The 18,310-nt window shown below is 41.8% G+C and overlaps 1 protein-coding gene across 8 annotated transcripts in view; it reads left to right on the top strand.

The window, feature by feature from the left end:
• lrrfip1a (leucine rich repeat (in FLII) interacting protein 1a) overlaps nucleotides 1–18,129 on the top strand; it is a 53,918-nt gene extending 35,789 nt beyond the window's left edge. For 2 of the 8 annotated variants that reach the window (XM_079170435.1, XM_079170432.1), the window contains 12 exons: nucleotides 424–486; nucleotides 963–1,040; nucleotides 1,873–1,971; nucleotides 2,534–2,560; nucleotides 2,948–3,073; nucleotides 4,091–4,162; nucleotides 5,307–5,477; nucleotides 6,910–7,002; nucleotides 7,246–7,338; nucleotides 7,515–7,607; nucleotides 7,876–8,020; nucleotides 10,083–14,072. In XM_079170435.1, the coding sequence (XP_079026561.1) occupies nucleotides 424–486; nucleotides 963–1,040; nucleotides 1,873–1,971; nucleotides 2,534–2,560; nucleotides 2,948–3,073; nucleotides 4,091–4,162; nucleotides 5,307–5,477; nucleotides 6,910–7,002; nucleotides 7,246–7,338; nucleotides 7,515–7,607; nucleotides 7,876–8,020; nucleotides 10,083–13,006 (3,984 nt within the window). In that variant the 3' untranslated portion in view covers nucleotides 13,007–14,072. The other 6 variants (XM_079170437.1, XM_079170438.1, XM_079170439.1 and 3 more) reach the window with 5 other exon arrangements.
• Nucleotides 18,130–18,310: the final 181 nt, after the last annotated feature.

Below are 18,310 nucleotides of genomic sequence, written 5' to 3'. Positions count from 1 at the left end.
CTAAACCTCATCCTTACTTCCGACTCCGTCCTGTGTTGCAGTTCTGCAGGTCACTCAGTCAGATCTCCCAGCAGCTCTATCGTAGGGTTGGTTCCATTCATTTCCACCTCACCTTTTACCCAGTATAACTTCCACACTGTGTTAAATAACACCTGTAGTTATCATTCACTCCCATTAAGTCGAGGCCCCCTAATGAAATGCTTTTTAAATTCACTAAGCGTTGACATCTCTGTACGCTTCGGTTTTGAATGGAGCCACATATCGGGCACTGAAGGCAGCGCGTGGTGTTTCACCACCGAGGAGCAAAGGCCTGTGTATGTGTGAGTGTACTGGTTACACTGTATGTGTGACGTGTGAGCGTACTGCTTACTGTATGTGTGAGCGTACTGCTTACACTGTATGTGTGACGTGTGACGTGTGCAGAGCTCCTTGTATGAAGACGGCCTCAGCGGCGGGTCACAGCGAGTCTCTGGCTCCAGCTCTCGAGTAAGACTCTCTTGGAATTGTGGCCTTTGTTGGTTTGACTCACCTGAGAGAGACCGGGTGTGAACAGTGGTTTCAGAGCGTGAAATAATGAAATGTGTGAAGGTTGCTTTGGTTATGTTCTCATTCCAGACCTTCTCCTTATTTTGAATGTTTGTTTTTTTGTTTGCATGGGAGTTGCTGTGGATTTTAATGTAATTGGATTTAAATCTCTAATATGTGTGCGTTGTTAAAATGTCATTTATATGCACATTTAAGCAGATTGTGATTCTGGAATCATTCCTCTCCAGCATGTATTTAAGTACTGTTAGTGTTAGCATGCAGGTGATAGTGATGCATTTTATTTAAGCACTTTAAAGTCAAACACACTGCACAGAGGAGATAAAATAGAGAGATATATTTAAAAGCATGCATTTGTATGCTTGTTTGCGTTTGTCTCCAGGTGTACACAGAAAGGTAACTGTGTGTTTTCTCTGCAGCCTTTAGAGTACACTAGTTATCGCAGCTCCGGCTCCAGAGCCTCGTCCAGGGCCGGTTCGGCACGCGCCAGCCCAGTGGTGAGCCTCCACCCCCCCCCAGACACCCACCCTGCTGCCAGCCCCGGGGTTTAGATCCCACCAGCCCAGATTAGCTTTGTAACCACACAAGTCTATGACTGAACTCACACGACAACATTTTGTTTATGTGCCAAGAGGACACCATTGGACACAGACATGATCAGACTGTGTTCCTTCATGATGGTGACTCAGACTTGACATGGTTTGTACAATTTGGAAGTGTGCGAAAACAAATGTTGTTCCGTGGCCAGAGCACAAGCAGGTATTTCCTGGTGGACCTGTACAGCACAGCCGTTACAGGTTCATGTTTTTATACTAGTGAGCCATTAATAGAAGCTCTGAGAAGCATAAGAAAATGCTTAGAGATTCATGCCCTGAATACAACTATGCATGCGTGCGTTCATCAGTCCAGTTCAGTTTTAGACGAGCCACAGTTCAGTGGCTGAACATTTGTTACAAGCCTGTAGCAACAGAGTGCGTTTTAACTGATGGTGGCATCTCCCAAAAAACAATTATTTTTTTTAAATATTCTTTTTTGTGTTCAGATGTATATTCTATCCGGTCCATTCAGCCGTTGACCGATGCTTCATCAGTCACCGGCTGAAGAAGCAGTTTGATACATCAGAATACTTGTGTGTTGTACCCTTTTGGATTTATAAAGTTACTGCTGTATGACGAGGACTCATGACTGAGAAGTGTGATGTACATTGTTTTTAAGGGATTGGATGTAATAACATATAATGGGAAAGAAGAACACAGGTAACAAACTTGTTGCTCTGCTCTGTTTTTCGTTTCTTTGTTGCTCTGTTTCGCCCCCTGGTGGCCGGCGCAGGAACACTGCGGCTCTGTTGCCAGTTTTTTGAGGAGCGCGTCCGGTAGTGGCGGCCTCCACCGGGACCTGGACGATGTTACTATTCCTGACTTTCCCGATGTGAGTCGCTTTGCCGCCGCAGCAGGCCGCGGCTGTGACGTGAGCTGACTTCCTGTTTGGTTGCTTTCTTTATTTATTTATTAATTTTGCCACTCTTCGTTCCTATTTGTGCACTTCACCCTGCAAGGAGGGCTGATTGCATGCTGTGTTTGTGTCAGAGGTTAAGTCATGAGTTGACTGTGGAAACTACCGTGTGTGTGTGTGTGTGTGTGTGTGTGTGTGTGTGACAGTCAGGCTGGGAGTGACAGCTGAAGTGCCCTGTTGTTTGAAGTGTTTTTTTAACACATGATCTGTTGTTGAATGGAATACTGTGTCGTTTTGTTTTGAGGATTTTTGACGCCTCCCGTTCTAATTATTTGCATGGCGTTGTTTATTCGAATACGTTTGTGCTTTTTCTTACTTACGTTCATGTGTAGAAACTAGATTGGAACACGTGTAATCACCGCTGAGCAGGCTGTAGTGAGGATTTTGGGACTTCCTCCTCCCTCAGTTGGTCTCCTTGGCCCCGTGGCCTCCACTTCACCCTCTGTTTGATCTGACTGTTTTTTTTTTGTCTCAACAGGTGGAGGACAGAGATTATCTTGAGAAGGTGAGTGCATCATCACCACATGCTGTGTATGTAGTTAGTCGAGATGCTTAATTAAAGGGACATCAGTTAGAATAATGAGTACTTTGTATTTTATTCTTGAGCCTTGAGAGGTATTCTGGTGATCCTTTTCTTAGTCTGATCTTAATTGTTTTCTCTCCTGTGTTTATGACTTAAAAAGGGCGTGATGTCTTTTCCTGGTTCTGTCAGGATATTCTTAACTTAGAAATCCTTTTTTTCCACCTCTTAAGTCATCAACACATAAAACAATTCATATTAGGGTTAGAGAATGGATCACCAGAAGTTTCCTTTGTCACTTGTTGTATTAAAGAGAAAAACACGTGTCCAAACGTGTTTAAAACCATTTGTGTAATAACTCTTTTTCCTCAGGGATCTCGAGCAGCTTCTGCCTTAACAGCAGCAACCCTCACCTCCGTAGGCGGGACCTCGTCGCGGAGAGGAAGCGGCGAGACGGCTTTAACTATAGATGCAGAGACTTCTATACGAGAAATCAAGGTAATGGTGAAGAGATGTAGCTTCCTTCTGCCCGAGAGACTAAATTTCCTCATGGATTGTGTTTTTTTTAATATTCATAATGTGTATTATATGGGAAATTTACTTGGAGAGACATCTAGCGGTGTCTTTGTAGAGTGCAACCAACTGAACACCCCGCTGCTCACTCCTCCTTTGCAAAGACTGCTGTGAGATGAGCCGCTGAGTGCAAAACCGTGGTAACGACGTTCGCCTCGCAGCCATACCATAATAACACAACTTTGGTAGCAACCCAAGTCAGACGGAGGCTGGCGGTAGCACGGTTTACCACTCTGCGGCTCAAGTTTCACAAGCGTTTCAGAAAACTACGGTGGCCTTCAGGTAACGTTAAAACATCTCTTGAGCCAGAGTTTAGTTTGTCCCATCTGGGCTACTGTAGAAACACGGCGTACTCCCTGTGTAGATATAAACGGCTCATTGTTAGCTAACTAAAACACGGCAATTCCTAGATTCACTGAAAACCTTTTTTATTCATATTATATTCCATTTATAATAATAGATCCCCAGAAATGCTACACACTGGCCATTTAACAAATTAACAACATCATATGATCAAGATACTCACATTGAGAATTTAATTACAACATTTGGAGTTTTTGAGCTGTTTTGATTGCAGAAAAGTTTCTGCTGTATTCTGTCCAGAGTCGAACTTCAGAACCCATATGGTGTAATTACTTTACAAATTGAGTGTCGAAGAGGCCGAGTCACTTCTCCACCCAACTTCATTCAATCGCAAGACATGAGGGGACACGAGCAACAAACTGGATCCAACTCTTGTACTCTGAGAGGTTATATGAGGAAAGCAGTAAATGTAGCAGACGGGCTGAAATGAATCTCCGTGCTGTCGTGCTATTTTTCATTCTCTCTGCAAACACCGTGTTGCTTTTGTCATCGTCCTGCTGCCAAACTGTCTGCACCGTCACCTTTTCTGATGTTGTCCCACTGTGCTTCTCTGCTCACTGCTGCTGCACTCTTCACCAGGAGATTCATGAACTGAAGGATCAGATTCAAGATGTGGAATCCAAGTACACGCAGAACCTAAAAGAAGTCAAGGTATATAAGCCTGAGAGAGACCCCCAGAGCACTCAACTCCAGACTCACTATTCACTAACTTCCTCAGGGGATTTCAGCCTTGTTACTACCACAGTGGGTTGGATGTACAGCCAAATAAACTGTTGTATAACAGTGGATCCAAGATCAATACACCAACAGACAGGCTTTTGAATTGAAACTGAGACAAAGAAACTCTCCATTTAGTATATTAGAAACAATACTGCTGCTCCAGACTCGGCACAAATATCGACACACATATACAGTAGTATAACTGCAGTAAGGGTTCTGCGATCGATGGTTATCGGCTGACAGTTCTCAATAGTTTGATCGGTGGAGTCCATAAACGGCAAACAGAAAATTAGATAGAAATGGTTTCAATAATAATTTGGCTTTTTTCTCGCCTGCTCTTTAATTCGCTCTGAGAGCGACACAGCGGGACACAGACTCACATCTGACAAGAAAACACACGGATAGAATTATTAACACGATAAAGGATATACTATATAAATTCCTTGCTTGCATCACTGTTGGTTTTCCTCCCCCTCTGCCTGCTGTTCTCCTGGAGTTTCAATTCCCCCAAGTTTTACTTGTGACGTGTAAAACATTTCAAAATCCGCCTGTCCACACCCTAGTTTGTGATTGCTTTTTAAAAATAATGTACTTATTCCACATGTCGGTTGTGTCTAAAAAGAAGAGAGACGAGTAGACACACACAGGCACACATAGAGGAGCAGGATATCTAGTTGAACGGCACAGAGAAATTGCTACAAATGGACTCGGTGATCAAACTGCAGTCCTTTTGTGAGGCTCAAATGCAGAGCCTGTGTCTGGCATTATTTCTCATTTATTTCCCCCTGGGCAGATGTTTTCTAACTTGTTTGTTAACTTGCAAACTGTTTAAGATGCGTCTGCACGTTGCATGTCTTTCTTCATTTTGGTGCGTGTGCGTTAGCCTGCACATAACATTTCCACTGACCACGTTTACACAGGCTTATACAGTAGATGGTTGCATTGTCTGGATTTCTCTGCCAGCTGCATCCACCTGTTACACCAAACACAGTTTGCCCGTCCTATTTGATAGAGGAAAGTATCCCAAGCTGTTGTGTTCTTATATTCTGATATTGTCTTTATGTGGTGACATTAGGATGCTTTAGTGGAAGTGGAGGAGAAGTACCGTAAGGCCATGGTGTCAAACGCCCAGCTGGATAACGAGAAGAACAACCTGATGTACCAGGTGGACACGCTCAAGGACTCGCTCATGGAGCTGGAGGAACTGCTGTCTGAGTCGCGCCGCGGATATGAGGAGAAAGTCAAGGTACCGCCGGCACACAGAGGCACAGACTTTAAAACAAGTGATATGTGGCTCACTTCTATAATTGTAGGAAACCCAAATGGCTTAAATCTGGTATCTGAAGGTTTTTTTAATTCATAAACCCTGAATGTATCCATCTGTATGGAGTGTCATAAAACACATTATCTATTTTAATTTAGTTCGAAGCACTCTGCTGTTGAGAAATGTAAATCAATGTCATTGCTTGGGAGCTCATGTCTCTCCTTGTTCAATGCCACTAAAGTGTGATTTAAGAAACAACCTGCTAGCACACTGGTTTCCATAACTTCTCAACCTTTACGTTGGACCCCTCCACTCTGCAGAGGCCGACCACATCTACATAGGAAACATGGCTTTAACGGTGTAAAGTGGGAGCCCAGACTCTTCATGCTCTGCCTTCCACAAAACCATTACAATAGAAATCTACATGCAGAGACTGGAATCTTCCAGCATCCTGAATTCAAATTATGAAAATGTGGTTAAACATGGAAAGGTTGCAGATATTAAAGTCCTGTTTTTGAGTTTCCCACAACCCTTGAATGCATCATGTGTTTTGAACACTTTTCTGACATGAGGATAGATGATAAACTAAGGTGGAGCTGAATGACTAAGCATACGGAGTGTTGTTGTGCTGTAATGACACCAAAGTAGAGCTTGGTCAAGTTTTAGTTTTCTGTTCATATTGTTAATCCAACACACAGTTAATGCTTTGTTTTAATGCTACAGCCAAAGAACTTACATTGATGAGAAGTGAAAGCTGATTGGTCGTTCCTTTGCACACTACCATATGATCTGTCCAGAGATGACACCATTAAAACAACCTGATTGAAAAATAACAAAACGAATGATGCATACTATGATAACTATTTACTTACTTGTTTTTATTATTTGTTAAATTCATTGAAGAATCAAAGCAGTGTTCCAAATAGAAAGACATAACTTAACTTTTTCACCACTTGGGAGCAAAATGTGAGCAATGGACATAAATGGAAGCTAGAAAAATCCAACACTGAGGAACATTTATAGAAACCAGGCAAACCTTTTCATGTCGACGCTCAGTCGACCAGACTCTTTAGGTGTATTCAGCACAAAATGGCAGCAGCAGTAACGCAGCGCCCTCTAGGGGCGGTTGTCAAAAAAGCACCTCAGTTTTGTGTCTGTGCTTCTCTACTCTTTGTTACAACTACATCTAATGCAGTAAAACAGCATTGTATTTGTACATAAGGACATACATCATACTGTATGTGTTACATATCTTTCAAATGAGGACTGTATGACACCGCTCTCAGAATGACATCACACTTGACAGCGATGCAAGTAGCATTCCTGTAATGTTTCCGGATGGGGTGTGTATGAGATGTTTCTAATGAAAGCAAAAGGGGTTATTGGTTGTCAATCTGTCTTTTGTTCCTCACAGGAACACGAGCGTGAGAAACATGCCCACACGGTGCTCCAGTTCCAGTTCACTGAAATGAAAGAGACTCTAAAACAAAGTGAAGACCTGCTCAACGTGAGTATTTGTCCTTCAGTCTGAACGTGTCTCTGAGTGGGGTGCAGGAATGGAGCCTCCCATTGGTTCTGAAGATAGATGTGAAGAAAGGAAAACACCGTTTTGTTAATCCGTTTGTCACCTAGAAAGACTGCGCTCCACGGCTTTCTCTTTGTTCACACACTGTATACACGCATGCACTGTTTTTCTCTTTTTCTTTCTCTCTCTACATCTCAAACTTGCTTTCCTTCTGCTGCTGTTTAGGACATCCGTCAGCTGCGTATCAAACAGGAAGGTTTCGTTAGAGAAATCTCTGACCTGCAGGAGACGGTGGAGTGGAAGGATAAAAAGATTGGGGTATGGCCTCTGAGCCCTGGTGCTGCACCTTTTTATATTGACTTCATCACGTTCAGCATTTACTTTTGCCGACATGAATTCAGTATCTCCTTTGCATGAAACTCAGCTTTTTACTTTCACTTCTTTTCACCTCTCGTACACTTTTCTTCTCACTCTCTCTCACACTTGGGGCTCAGGCCTTAGAGCGACAGAAAGAATACACAGACGCTATTCGAGTTGAGCGAGATGAGCTCAGAGAAGAGACGGTGAAGCTGAAAGACATTCTGAAGGTACTCAGTGTGTGATGTGTGTAGTTTTGGGAAGAAAAGTGACATTAAAGTCTTGAATATTGTTGTCAGGGTAACTAAAGCTTTAAAGGTAAAACAGAGTCCTGCGATATTGTAGAAAGGTAGAAAGTAATTACAAGTGCAAATATTTATTGTATATTTGCTTCGTTGTTTCAAACATTCCTAAACCTAATATACAGCTTTTACATTGTGACTTATTTTGAAGGTGTGTACTCTATGGAGCTAATGTTTGCCTTTCTGTTTTTTCTAGAAACATGGAATAGTACTGGGTCCTGATCTAAACATCAATGGAGAGATTGGTGAGGCCGAAGTGGACGGGTCCCCCAGTGCAGACCCTGCTACCCAACCAGCTCAGGACTCGCAGACCGCCCCAACGGAGGGGAACGGCATGCTCGGTAAAACTTCTCACTACCGTCAACTATCTGAAGACTTTCATTCCAAAAAGCTAAAATACAGTAGTGGTGGAACCGAAAATTCAGCAACCAACATATAAAACAAGTAATTGTTCTCTCACACTTGATATCTGATCCGAATGGTCTAATTTTGGAATGAACTCTTCAGTTCCCAGTGTTGTGCTCTTGGAATGTTAAGTGTCTTCAACTCTGATTTTCAGTTTCCTGAGAGGATAAGTCTGGTGGTATTCTGTATTGTTCTGGAGACTGAAAGTTTATTCTTCAGGTCGGACACTTTCAATGACAAGAAAATGTCACCACAAGGTTAACTTTGTAGTTATTCTGGAGCTTTCAATCTCCAAAGCCAACATCAATGAGAAGTCCTTTAAAAGTGCTCGAAAATGGAAATTTCAACATCTACAATTCTTTTTATTGTAAACAAATTCATGAAAATATTAAACGATAGAGTAAAATTGATCTCAAAATGTATATTACATCATCTACAAATGAAAAATAAGATTTACAAATGTGTACAATGATTTGTGTGTCATTTTGGGTATTCACAAATGTGTGTTCATATCTTCACACGAATGTAACCTGATTTGTACGTATCCCGTGATCCGTGCGCACACATTTAACATTGTTAAAAAAAAAAAAATGTTTTTAGAAGTTTGAAAACTCAAGAAGTGTTTTACACAAGTTCAAATTGCTTGGTATTTGTGTGAAGTTTGGAACACGCATTTGTAAATAATGAAAATTAAGCATAAATCGTTGTATACAATTCTAAATCTTACTTTTTTTATTTGTAGATCACGTAATATACATTGACTATTTTGAGATCAGTTTCACTGCATACAAAATCAACAACGAATTGATCCCACTAACAAGTATTGTGTGGCAGCCTGAGAGATATATATATATATATATATATATATATATATATATATATATATATATATATATATATATATATATATATATATATATATATATATATATATATATATATATATATATATATATATATATATATATATATATATATATATATATATATATATATATATATATATTTTTTTCATATTCACTCTTCCTCTGTGCCACAGAGCTCCATTGTTGTCCAAAAACACATCTGTGAGCCACATTCATACACACATGTTAATACTCACTAGAGCACCAAATTCATATTAATGAATGTTTATTCCTGTTGGAGTAACGTTTGCTAAAAACTACAGTGACCAGCTGCTTTAGGAAATGACTAAAAATGACTGATCCTTTTATAAAATACGATTATGCATTCATGACCAGTTTTTAGAATGTACATCTGTAGACGGAACCAATGAGCTCGTGCTGCAGACAAGTTGGGAAATCCAGACAGTAGTGAGTGACCGACTACAGCATTAGTTATTTTTCGTACTTTCTTCGAATTTGTTGACAAAAAGAAAAATACAGAGAAACGCCAGCCTTATCCCTTTAAGAAACATCTATCCAACCTCTTGCTTTCCACTTACAAGCTCAGCATGCTCCTTGACCCCTGGAGTTCATCTTAGTCACCTTTTTCACCCCTAGTCTTCAGTATTAATGTTTTGGCTTTTGATTCGTTTCTCTTGCACCTTTTTCATCATTTCAGTTAACACAGATTAGTTCTGAATCACAACTAACTCACACATGTTAATGCATGTGGTGTAGGTGTGTAGATGCTGACCGGTCTCTAAAGGGTTGATGGTACAAAGCTTTTGAGAACTCTTTTAGAAGCAAATAGTCTGTGTAAGGAACATTATTGTAAATGCATTGTAACGTATATCTTTGAGCAGCCGGCTTCTTCTTTTGTCGATCGATGTGATGGGAATCAAGAACTTAATTTTGGTGTTCCTCCGGCCTTTCTTCTTCTTCTTCTTGTTATTGGCTCTGTGCTTCTCTTCCTGGCCACTGAATCAATCAGGTGTTCTGCCTTACCTTGACTTCTGCTGATGCACTTCCTGATGAAGATTACAGTTTTGAAAATCATGTCTTGAGTCAACACTTTTTGTCCCTCCGTCACCGTGTACTCTTCATGATCTCTCAGGCAACACAGAGGAGACTCCGTTGAGAAGTAGCGGAGAGGAAGAGGTCGATCCAGAGCAGCATCGAGAGATGTTTGAGGAAGAAAAAGAGAATCACGCGAGCTGTGATGCACTCTGTAATGTTGATGGTGTGTCCACGCTGGAAACATCTAGCGAAGAACAGCCAACAGAAGAACAGACGTTGTGCTTAGATGAGGACAAGAAGACGGCCACAGAAGAAGACAATATTGAAGAAAGTGTCCTAAACAAGGACTTAAATGTTGACATTATTGACCAATCAATCACAGAAGCCAAAGATATAATCATTTGCAGCCCTGAGCTTCAAAAGATTGTAACAAGTTCTGAGGAAAATGTTCCAGAAACCCAAGCTCCTAAAGGGGGAGATTTAGGGGAGACAAGTAACCCAGGTTTAGGGGAGACAGAAACCAAAAGCTGTAGTGTTGACACACAGAGTGATGACATTAGAGAGTCATGTAACAACCTTTTTGAGGAGCAAGAAAACAAACAGGAAGATGAGGAAAGTAACTTGCAAAGTACAGAATCATGTCGTCAGCAAAAAGTTGCACAAGGTGTTATGACAGAAAGTTTGCCGAATGAGTCCGACCCAGCCGTGTCAAACACTAAACCTCAACAAGAGCCTGAGAATGCAGAAGAGGCAGAGAACGACGAGGCAGAGGAAATATCAGGTAAATGTCAGGCTCAGGGCGCCGCTGCTGCAGGGAAGAAGAAGAAAAGGAAGAGGAGAGGCAAAAAGAAAGGAACGCATGACGATAAGAACCAACAAAAAGATGGAGCTCACCAAGAAAAAGGCAAAAAAGAAATAAACGAATCAGCTACAAGAAATAATGGGCCAACGGCAGAACCTGAACTCGACGGTTCTGCCACTGAAACCGTCAAGAAGTCAAGGGTGGATCAAGAAGAGGAAGTAGAAGCAGCGAAACCCAGGGAAACCTTTTTAACCAATGAAACTCTGAAAGAATCGGCAGTGGAACTTGTTACAGAGGAGCACGACAGCGAAGAAAAGTTGGAGACGGAGAACGTAGAAGAAGCAGAACCCGTGGCAACTCCCAAGGAAGAAAGGTTTGATCATGTTACGGATGAACAGAACAAGCGACTATGTTCGGAAACTGAAATGGTAAAAGCAGTAGAGGCAGTGGCTCCCGCTGTTACCTTTTCTCACGTTGAAACTCTCAACTCCAGAACAAATGCCAGAAAGAATGAGCAAGACGAGGAACACACTTTGGAAACTGAGAAAGTAGAGGAAGTGGGATCTATAACAAGTCCTGTTCCAGAGACCAACCCCAGCACTTCTGATCTTATCGACAACTCTAAAGGTGCCGAGAGCACTGATGGTCTCGACAGAGAGGGTTCTTCCAGTATAGATAACTCTAAAAGTGAACCCGAGATCTCAACCACTGACAATGTCATCCACATGGAGTCAGAAATTGTTGATAGTGTAGAGGATGAAGGTGGGTCTATTGATGAGATGCAATCTGAATGTACAACTACTAACCCCGAGAACACCTTTGAAACGAGCGGTAAGGAAAACACTGAAGAATTACATGTTCCAAGCAATGGAGACATTGCTGCTGATGAATCTGAACCCACAAGCAATCCTGAGAGTAAGGACAGCGCGTCTGTGGCCCAGTTCTTTATCGATGTCTTCACCAACACTTTCAAGAGCTTGTCTGGCTTAGAGCCGTCCGCAGCTGCGAACTTGGGCAGCGGTGACGCTTCCATCGAGGTTTCTGGTGGAGGTCCAGAGGAGGCTACTGAGACAGTCAGAGATGACGAGGAGATGACTGAGCAGGAAGCCTTTCCTCCTGACGGGGAGGATTCAGAGCTCAAATCAGACAGAACTGAAAAGGAGGAGCTGAACGGAGGCTTGAGAGACGCAGAGGGTTTAGTTGAGTCAGACCGCTCACATGATGAAAAAGGTGACCGTTGTGACAGTGCATCATTAATGAAAAACACAGATGCATTTGACTCTGTGAAGAGTCTGGTGGAGACTGTTGGAGTAGCGCAGGCCGAACAACTGGGTAACGTACAAAGCCAGGATCCGACAGAGGAATCAAATGCCGAAGTGTTCTCTGAAACCGAAAAGATCAATACCATTGACATGTTAACGCCGGACTCTCCAAAAGAAGCTACTGAAATTGGGTCCTCAACGGAGCAGAACCACAGAGCTGAAGATTCAACCGTTGAAGAGGACCCAGAACATCAAAACAGTCAAAATGATCCACATGATCCAAGCGAGACAGAGCAACTGCACGAACCCGGCAAAGACAAGTCTGAGGATGATGATTCGTCTCAACCCACCCTGCAGGACAGCGATGAAGAGGACGGGGAAGAGGATGAAGGCCATTCTTTTGATTTCAATGACATGGACGTGGAGGAGGCTGTAGCAACAAGTCTTCTAGAAAACCCGAGCCAGGAAGAAGTGGAGGAGGGAGTTGAAGTCATGGCGGATGAAAGTAACAATAGTGGTTTGTCAAACGAGAGTAGACCAGACGAGCCAGTTGAAAGCACGGTTGACGGGGGTAACCAGGTAGAGTCACTGGATACTGCGCCTCCAGACAACCTCAACTCTGGTGAGGACGCCTCGTCTGAAAAGGGGGACCGTGTGGAAGATGTGTGTGAAAAGCAGAAAAACATTCCAGAGGAAGAAGTGGGTGTGGCAGATGAGCCCGGGCACATTACAGAGGGAGGAGAGGTGTGTGCTGTTGCAGAGGACATTGTCCAGACGGCGTCTGTGCCCGTAGACGAAGGATTAGATGCTATTAAGCTTGAGCTGCAGGGCGGAGATTCACCAAAGAGAGCAGAACAAGTGGCCAGCAGTAAAGAGCCACAGCAGACAGGGAAAGATGTGAAGAAGAACAGCAAGAAAGGCAAAGGCAAGGGCAAAGAGGAGTGTAAGATGTCTTAGCTTATAGATAGTATATAGTATAGATATATATCATTTCATCTGTCTTTGCTTAGCTGTTTACAAAGTAGTAAAATATATTTGTGCCACACTTTGATCCTTTCCCAAATGAATATACGTTTGTATATCATTTTCATTTTAATTGACTCCATGTAAACTGTCTGAAGGACAGCTGTCGGTACCAGAACGTGAACTGCTTGGTAACGGTAGATCTTACTATTGGACAATACTGCACTTGCTATGTCATGTAACATTATTTTGTTATTGATGCACATTCATCATGCTGCTTGTGTGTCATAGATGGATAATATTGTATCACATCATTTTCTCATGCTACAAATTGATTTATTCATTGCATAGGTGTACAATAGAAACACACAGATGTTATTTGGTAATTCGTTAGTTGGTGAACTAGCTTTTACATGTTCATGGTAATGTTGATGGTAAAAATGCAAAGTGCTGGGAGACCCTGATCTGTTCTCAGGGATTAATACAACTGCTGTTTGAAAGTCATTTCCATCTACAAGAATGGAAAATGTATGTTTGCATTTTGTTGCACTTAATGGAAAAGATGAATGTAGTGCGTCCACGCCGAAATGCCAATAAACACCCTGCTGTTACCAGTTTTAAATGTTGATCCAAATGCATTTTTTGTTGGGAAATTGATGGAATGCAATGTGTCAGCAGTCATTCAGTCAGCACATGTACACATAGTCCAGTTACACCTTACTGTGTGGTCACATAGTGAGAATGTAGTCAGCTGTGTGCTCTTGTATTGACCCTCCTCTCCACAGTTTGTGCATGCTAACAACCTACCACCCCCCCACACACACTCCGCTCCGTCTATCCCCACGGAAGCCTGCACTGTTGCATGCATCAACTCCCCCCCCCCCACCCACCACTCCCACCATCTCCTTGGCTCCTCCCACCCCTGGTATGTGAACTTCTTTTTATTCAAAGATGGATGGCGGCAGTTGTGATTGTTGTTTGTGATGCACAACACTCCATTTGAATGAATGATCTGTGACCGAGATTCTGAAGTCGAGTGTCATCTCAAACCTGTGTTCTGTCTCGCAGAGATTCGTCTGAGGAAACTGGTGGATGAGCGGGAAAAAATGATCGAGCAGGTGGGTCCGTGATTCATGCATTTACTAAGACAGGCATCTGTAGTCTCAGGAATATTACAATTTACATCAGGAGCTAATATTTAATACATTTCATGTCATAGCAGCGTGTTGCAAGGCCATATTTTTCTATTTCCGTATATGTTTGTCCCATTGCTATTAACAGAGGAGCCACAGTGTCAGAACAGCACGGTTACCTAAGTGCATGTACTGTAAACGGGTTACAAAGGAAAGGAGTTCTACCTACAGCTGCAGAAGTGACTATAACGTGATCAAATGGAGAGAATCAGGGAAAGTGAAGAAAAAAATAACTTTCTCATGAGGACAGTTCCTGATTAAAGAAATAAGACAAATGTGTTCAAATGAGCTGCTTTTTCCTCTTCAGTCTATTTCTGACAGAACAAACAATGTTCAACGCAGTAAATGGTGCTCCGTGTTTGAGTGGTATTTCATAAAGGCATTTGTAGTAAGACACCTGTCAACAGAACTCTTATACGATATAAAGTATTTATAAAAACACCAGACTTTGCTTGACAACCATGTTTAAGTGAAGTTATTAGAGTTCAAGGTTCACAAATAATGCTTTATGATTAGAAATGACCTCGAAAACAAATGCTTTTTATGACATTTTATGAAAAGACCAAAACAATGAGTTGATCCTACTAACAAGCAAGCTTGATACATCTTCTTCCTCTGTTGTCCAGAAGCTATTCAAACCATATTACTGAGTCACACTGTGTGTGACGTGTTCCTTCATCAACCATGAATACACACACTGTAGTCAATCAAATCCCACTCACACCTGCTGCTCTAAATACTCACTAGAGCACCAATTGTGTATTGATCCACCGCTGAAAATAGTCCCCAACAAATGTACTAGTTCTTCTTGTTTGAGTTATGTTTGCTAAAAAGCCACAGCGACCCGCTGTTTCAGGAACGACTGAGCCTTTTGAAAGATGAAACTATATATTTGTGAGGGGTTTATAAATATGAATGCCTTTAGTCTTGGCAGGGTTGGGGTATTTTCATTAGATGTGTTGCCAATATTCCTTCATCAGCTGATGTGTTAATGGCTCCGTTTGCAGGTAAAGAAGCTGAAGTCCCAGCTGGATCAGAAGACACAGAGGAACGGCACTGAGAACGCTTCGAGCCCGGATGGGGAAATTGTTGAAAACGGCAACGATCCAAACTTGATAGAGCTGCAGAGTGAGTGAACAATCAGTAGTTGCACTTTATTTCATTGTCGCCTCCAACTGAAGAATATTTGCTTTTGCTAAATCTTTCCAGGGGATTCAAGCAGGCAAATAAGTGACTTTAAGTTCAAGCTTGTGAAGGCAGAGCAAGAAGTGACCGCTTTGGAACAAAATGTAAGCTGACAAGAATCCTGAATTCATAGCATACCTAAAAAAACAAGTAAATATTCTCACCTAAGAAGTGTTTTTTTATTTTATTTTGGTTTCAAGGTGACCAGACTTGAGGGTCAGGTGACGCGCTACAAGTCTGCATCAGAGAACGCAGAGAAAGTGGAGGATGAGCTGAAGGCAGAGAAACGTAAACTACAGAGAGAGGTAGAGTTCTGTTTTCTTACACTGCAAGACAAATGACGAGCCGGACCGTTGAACAGGCTCTGTTTTAATCTGTTCTCTCTCTCCGTGTGACCCGACAGCTGCGATCAGCACTGGACAAAGTCGATGAACTAGAGTCAAACAACAGCCACCTCTCTAAAAGACTGGAGAAGATGAAGTCCAGTCGCGGCATGGCACAGACTCCATAGAAACTGGCTCATCTCCTGTAAAAGAGTCCTCCCGCATCTCTTCCATCTGCCTGATAGCAACCGTATGAAAAATAATCAAAAAAAATAATCTAAAATCTTAGTTATCATATCCACAGAATAGAGAACAACAACAAGCAATGTGCCATTTCTTTGTCCGTTTTCTGACTGAGAAGTCTCCGTAGCATTAATGCACACACACCCAGAACGTACATGAGCGGGTCTTTGTGGTTGACCCTCTGCACTGCTCTGCTAAAAGGGGGAACGGGCCACGCGGAGAGTCCCGGGACGGAGCGCCACTCTGTTGTCGAAGACGAAGAATGCTGCACTGCACCCTGCTTTCTGCTGCTTTCATCGAGATTCAAGATACTGACTTGTCTTGCTCACATGGAGGACAGATGAATAAATAAAAGACGGATCACAGTGCAGGGAACGGTACTCCACCGTGTCCGTGACCCGAGACTGTGATGTTCAGTGCGGAGAACACGGAGTGCTTTGTGTGTGTCGTGAATGAAAAGGCAAAATGAAGTATATTTTCCTCATTTGCATTCAAAGCCAAACTATTTTTAAAGGTGTCCATGTTTGTGGTAAAACTCAACAAAAAGGATTGCGCTCCCCCCCCAAAAAACCCACAATATCACACAATGTCAACAGTCCAGAAGTCACCAATAGTCGGTCCTTAACGTAGCCGGCAGCTCTGGCTCACAGCGTGTACCCGCCCCTCTGCTAAGACACAAGCTTCTCTCTGCTTCCTGCATCGGTCACCGGTCGGCTCTTAGGGACACACTGACCCGCTGAGACTCACTGAAGGAATGTGACGACGGGGGACTCAGCAAACACACTGGGGAGGAGCTGCTTCACTGTTTACAAAGCTTCAACCTGTTTGTAAGGGAACTTCAACAACTGTAATCTTTGTGCAATAAAAGCTCCAACCATATTGGTATGTGCAAAACCAGCATTTTAGTCCCGGACTTCTAAACGTTTCCTTACTAACATTGTTCCCCGTAGACCGAGCTTTATTCTGCCAATGTTTCCTTCATGTTGTCATTCTTCACCTCGTAGACAGCAGTTTGGAACAAGTGAGGCAGTAGACGACGTGTATCTGAGGTTTCTAATTTCTTTATACAGTCAGTGAAGTCTGAAATGACAGCGTAAAAAACATTGTTTTAATGAGCCTTTTCATGTAAGATCCTTTACATGTTATGAAATATAAAACAAATATCCGCTTTTACAGAAAACTTGATGCACTTTAAGTTTGCTGTAATTTTATGTATGCACATTCATGTTACAACAAAAAGTGTATCGCAAAAACGAACTGATTAACTATATAATGACAGAATGGTATATTATGAAAAGCATCTAGTTATAACATGAAAAAGATTATTCATTAAAACTAACTTCAACTAAAGGGAGCAAACATGTTTCTGTGATGGCTGCAATGTGCTGCTGTAGTTTTGCAGTAATTCAAGAAAAATATAAAGCATCTTAAGTCCAAGGAATTCAAGACAACGCCGCAATCTTCTCTTCAAATTGGTGTTTACAATATTTACTCCTATTAGATTAAAATGCTTTAAAAGGGTCTAATATATTGAAAAGATTTGAATAACTCTTAAAGTAACACGACTGATTGACTAGATGGAGAACCTTCTCCCTGATGAAGGTGAAATCGGCACAAAAAATGTGAAATAAAGCAAAAGTTATGAAACGTGGTCTGCAGCACGCATTAGATTCTGAAGCAATACATACTATGTTAAAGAATACTTCAAGATACATATTTGAAGGTGAAGTGCAGACATGCTGTAAGAGAAACAAGAGTGCTGTTGTAGCTGGAACACTAGCTGTTCTTGAAGAAACAGTTTATGAGTTTTGCTAATGCATTAAAAAAGGCTTTGGTGTTATTTTCATCTTCATGCTGTGTGTTGGCCACAAATATTTTTTTTTATTTTTCAGGAAAGTGCTTCCCTGTAAATTTCTCAGCAAGAAACCACGATATAGTTGCTTTTGTGAGACATTAAAGGGGAATACCAACTAAAGGACGAAGTCCAATATGTTACTTCCATGGCCTAAGAAAGTCCAATCAATACTAGTGAACATGAGCTGCTCTGAAACCAGAGAAAGGAAGTCTCTAACTTGTGATGTCATCAAGTAGTAAGTGTGGAGGCTGCTCCATAGACAATGAATGGGATGATTTTGTGAAACCACAGAAAGTTGTATTACTTTTTATACCCAAAAGAGCTTCATTCTATCGTAGTGTTGTGAAACCTGGAACATTCTCCTGGGTGCTCAGTGTCATCTAGAACATCTCTACTAATTTATCGTCAATGGTGCAGCACACTTTATACCACATAGTTTAGGAATAACATGTATGAATTCTGGAAATGGTTTATCGCTTTCATGGAAATTAGCCCCATA

This window comes from Pholis gunnellus (genome assembly GCF_910591455.1).
Source record: "Pholis gunnellus genome assembly, chromosome: 12".
Lineage (NCBI taxonomy): Eukaryota > Metazoa > Chordata > Actinopteri > Perciformes > Pholidae > Pholis > Pholis gunnellus.
Note: the sequence above shows the minus strand (reverse complement) of the source record. Positions and strands in the feature narration are given on the sequence as shown.